General features: G+C 49.3%; 1 protein-coding gene across 1 annotated transcript; it reads right to left on the bottom strand.

The window, feature by feature from the left end:
• Positions 1–228: 228 nt before the first annotated feature.
• Positions 229–1848, bottom strand: LOC138351157 (polyhomeotic-proximal chromatin protein-like). Its single transcript, XM_069302794.1, has one exon. It carries the CDS (start codon positions 1846–1848, stop codon positions 229–231), a length of 1620 nt encoding a protein of 539 aa, XP_069158895.1.
• Positions 1849–4896: the final 3048 nt, after the last annotated feature.

The raw sequence follows: 4896 nt of genomic DNA, 5'->3' as shown, positions 1-4896 counted from the left end.
AATCTCTCCTGCTCTGAAGGGGGGAAGTGAGTACTGAGCAGTACTCAAGACGGGACAACACAAGTGACTTGAAGAGTACAACCATTGTGATGGGATCTCTGGACTTGAAGGTTCTCGTAATCCATCCTATCATTTTTCTGGCTGTCGCAATATTTGCTTGGTTATGCTCCCTAAACGTTAGGACGTCGGACATCATTATTCCCAGATCCTAGACATGCTGTTTACCTACTATGGGTACATTGGTTGTGTTTTGTATCTACTGTCATATATAAAGGGTTTTCGACCCAATAATCTGTCAATCATCTGTTGTCTGGCCACAATCATCTGTTGTCTGGCCACAACCATCTGTTGCCTGGCCACAACCATCTGTTGTCTGGCCACAACCATTTGTTGCCTGGCCACAACCATCTGTTGCCTGGCCACATCCATCTGTTGTCTGGCCACAACCATCTGTTGCCTGGCCACAACCATCTGTTGTCTGGCCACAATCATCTGTTGCCTGGCCACAACCATCTGTTGTCTGGCCACAACCATCTGTTGTCTGGCCACAATCATCTGTTGCCAGGCCACAACCATCTGTTGCCTGGCCACAACCATCTGTTGTCTGGCCACAACCATCTGTTGCCTGGCCGCAACCATCTGTTGCCTGGCCACAGCCATCTGTTGCCTGGCCACAACCATCTGTTGTCTGGCCACAACCATCTGTTGCCTGGCCACAACCATCTGTTGCCTGGCCACAACCATCTGTTGTCTGGCCACAACCATCTGTTGCCTGGCCAAAACCATCTGTTGTCTGGCCACAATCATCTGTTGTCTGGCCACAATCATCTGTTGTCTGGCCACAACCATCTGTTGCCTGGCCACAACCATCTGTTGTCTGGCCACAACCATCTGTTGCCTGGCCACAACCATCTGTTGTCTGGCCACAACCATCTGTTGCCTGGCCACAACCATCTGTTGTCTGGCCACAACCATCTGTTGCCTGGCCACAACCATCTGTTGTCTGGCCACAACCATCTGTTGCCTGGACACAACCAGCTGTTGCCTGGACACAACCATCTGTTGTCTGGCCACAACCATCTGTTGTCTGGACACCACCTCTGTTGCCTGGACACAACCATCTGTTGCCTGGTCACATCCATCTGTTGTCTGGACACCGCCTCTGTTGCCTGGCCACAACCATCTGTTGTCTGGCCACAACCATCTGTTGTCTGGACACCACCTCTGTTGCCTGGCCACAACCATCTGTTGTCTGGACACCACCTCTGTTGCCTGGCCACAACCATCTGTTGTCTGGACACCACCTCTGTTGCCTGGCCACATCCATCTGTTGTCTGGACACCACCTCTGTTGCCTGGCCACAACCATCTGTTGTCTGGCCACAACCATCTGTTGCCTGGCCACAACCATCTGTTGTCTGGCCACAACCATCTGTTGCCTGGCCACAACCATCTGTTGTCTGGACACCACCTCTGTTGCCTGGCCACAACCATCTGTTGTCTGGACACCACCTCTGTTGCCTGGCCACAACCATCTGTTGTCTGGACACCACCTCTGTTGCCTGGCCACAACCATCTGTTGCCTGGCCACAACCATCTGTTGTCTGGCCACAACCATCTGTTGCCTGGCCACAACCATCTGTTGTCTGGCCACAATCATCTGTTGTCTGGCCACAATCATCTGTTGTCTGGCCACAACCATCTGTTGCCTGGCCACAACCATCTGTTGTCTGGCCACAACCATCTGTTGTCTGGCCACAACCATCTGTTGCCTGGACACAACCAGCTGTTGCCTGGACACAACCATCTGTTGCCTGGCCACAACCATCTGTTGTCTGGCCACAACCATCTATTGTCTGGACACCACCTCTGTTGCCTGGACACAACCATCTGTTGCCTGCCACATCCATCTGTTGTCTAGACACCACCTCTGTTGCCTGGCCACAACCATCTGTTGTCTGGCCACAACCATCTGTTGTCTGGACACCACCTCTGTTGCCTGGCCACAACCATCTGTTGTCTGGACACTACCTCTGTTGCCTGGCCACAACCATCTGTTGTCTGGCCACAACCATCTGTTGCCTGGCCACAACCATGTGTTGTCTGGACACCACCTCTGTTGCCTGGCCACAACCATCTGTTGTCTGGACACCACCTCTGTTGCCTGGCCACATCCATCTGTTGTCTGGACACCACCTCTGTTGCCTGGCCACAACCATCTGTTGTCTGGCCACAACCATCTGTTGCCTGGCCACAACCATCTGTTGTCTGGACACCACCTCTGTTGCCTGGCCACAACCATCTGTTGTCTGGACACCACCTCTGTTGCCTGGCCACAACCATCTGTTGTCTGGACACCACGTCTGTTGCCTGGCGACATCCATCTGTTGTGTGGACACCACCTCTGTTGCCTGGCCACAACCATCTGTTGTCTGGACACCACCTCTGTTGCCTGGCCACAACCATCTGTTGCCTGGCCACAACCTTCTGTTGCCTGGCCATAACCATCTGTTGTCTGGACACCACCTCTGTTGCCTGGCCACAACCATCTGTTGTCTGGCCACAACCATCTGTTGTCTGGACACCACCTCTGTTGCCTGGCCACAACCATCTGTTGTCTGGACACCACCTCTGTTGCCTGGCCACATCCATCTGTTGTCTGGACACCACCTCTGTTGCCTGGCCACAACCATCTGTTGTCTGGCCACAACCATCTGTTGTCTGGCCACAATCATCTGTTGTCTGGCCACAACCATCTGTTGCCTGGCCACAACCATCTGTTGTCTGGACACCACCTCTGTTGCCTGGCCACAACCATCTGTTGTCTGGACACCACGTCTGTTGCCTGGCGACATCCATCTGTTGTGTGGACACCACCTCTGTTGCCTGGCCACAACCATCTGTTGTCTGGACACCACCTCTGTTGCCTGGCCACAACCATCTGTTGCCTGGCCACAACCTTCTGTTGCCTGGCCATAACCATCTGTTGTCTGGACACCACCTCTGTTGCCTGGCCACAACCATCTGTTGTCTGGCCACAACCATCTGTTGTCTGGACACCACCTCTGTTGCCTGGCCACAACCATCTGTTGTCTGGACACCACCTCTGTTGCCTGGCCACATCCATCTGTTGTCTGGACACCACCTCTGTTGCCTGGCCACAACCATCTGTTGTCTGGCCACAACCATCTGTTGTCTGGCCACAATCATCTGTTGTCTGGCCACAACCATCTGTTGCCTGGCCACAACCATCTGTTGTCTGGCCACAACCATCTGTTGTCTGGCCACAACCATCTGTTGCCTGGACACAACCAGCTGTTGCCTGGACACAACCATCTGTTGCCTGGCCACAACCATCTGTTGTCTGGCCACAACCATCTATTGTCTGGACACCACCTCTGTTGCCTGGACACAACCATCTGTTGCCTGGCCTCATTCATCTTTTGCCTCTCTCTCTCTCTCTCTCTCTCTCTCTCTCTCTCTCTCTCTCTCTCTCTCTCTCTCTCTCTCTCTCTCTCTCTCTCTCTCTCTCTCTCTCTCTCTCTCTCTCTCTCTCTCTCTCTCTCTCTCTCTCTCTCATCTTAACATCACTTTCACATTACGGACATATGGAAGACTTATTAAACCATAGAAGGCAGGTCCTATTAATATTGAAATAAATAGAAGCTGCCTCGTACGGACCAATGTAAGCAACTTCTATTAATTGTTATATACATATGAAATGTTTGTATTCATATACATAAGAGAGAACATAAGAACAAGGTAACTGCAGAAGGCCTATTCGCCCGTACGAGGCAGCTCCTATTGGCCCGTACGAGGCAGCTCCTATTGGCCCGTACGAGGCAGCTCCTATTGGCCCGTACGAGGCAGCTCCTATTTAGAACCACCCAATCCCACTCATATACATGTCCAACCGGCGCTTGAAACAATCAAGGGACCCCACCTCCACCACGTTACATGGTAATTGGTTCCACGAATCAACTACCCTGTTACTGAACCAGTATTTACCCAAGTCTTTCCTAAATCTAAACTTATTCTATATATCCATTGTTTCAGTGTTCTGTCTTGTGTTGATACTTTAATACCCTAATACTATCCAATTTGTTATGACCATTCATCCACTTATACACCTCTATCATGTCACCCCTAACTCTTCGCCTTTCCAGTGAATGCAAGTTAAGCTTTGTTAATCTTTCTTCATATGACAAGTTTCTAATTTTGGGAAATTACCTTTGTCATCCTACGCTGGACACGTTCAAGTGAATTTATATCCATTCTATAGTACGGCGACCACAACTGAACTGCATAATCTACATGGGGCCTAACCAGAGCAAGATAGCCAGACTTGCTAACCAGAGTATTGACTATGGATATACAGGCGGTCGATGGTGCGTATAATAGGAACGATAAAGACGTGTAAATAGGCCCATGTGAGGCTGCTTCTCTATATATTCTTACATGTATGAATACTTCTGTATATATTCATATATGCATAAAATTTGAAATGTAGTCTCAAAGAGGGAATCAAAACTGAGCCACACACAGAAACTATAAGGATAGAATTAAGCAAATAATCTTGTAATAGGAGTTATATATAGGCCACCAAACTTAGACAGGTTTGAAGCAAAGCATTTATGGGATGAAATATGTAGAGCATCTAGGTCTAGCAGTATTTGTGTCATGGGGGACTTTAATTTTAGTGGAATAAACTAAATTAACAAATCAGGGAATAATGAAGCAGAAGATTTTCTATAATTAATTGACGATTGCTTTCTTACGCAACACATTAAGGAACCAACTGCGCTAAAATAAAATTTTAGATTAAGTGTTACTAACAGGGAAACAGAAATTAATGACATCGAAATAGGGAGTGAGCTAGGGAACAGTGATCACAAAG

This window comes from Procambarus clarkii, chromosome 48 (genome assembly GCF_040958095.1).
Source record: "Procambarus clarkii isolate CNS0578487 chromosome 48, FALCON_Pclarkii_2.0, whole genome shotgun sequence".
Classification (NCBI taxonomy): domain Eukaryota; kingdom Metazoa; phylum Arthropoda; class Malacostraca; order Decapoda; family Cambaridae; genus Procambarus; species Procambarus clarkii.
Note: the sequence above shows the minus strand (reverse complement) of the source record. Positions and strands in the feature narration are given on the sequence as shown.

Excerpts from the sequence above, each read along its gene's own strand:
- LOC138351157 (XM_069302794.1), bottom strand. The coding sequence starts at position 1,848 with ATGGTTGTGGCCAGACAACAGATGGTTGTGGCCAGGCAACAGATGGTT.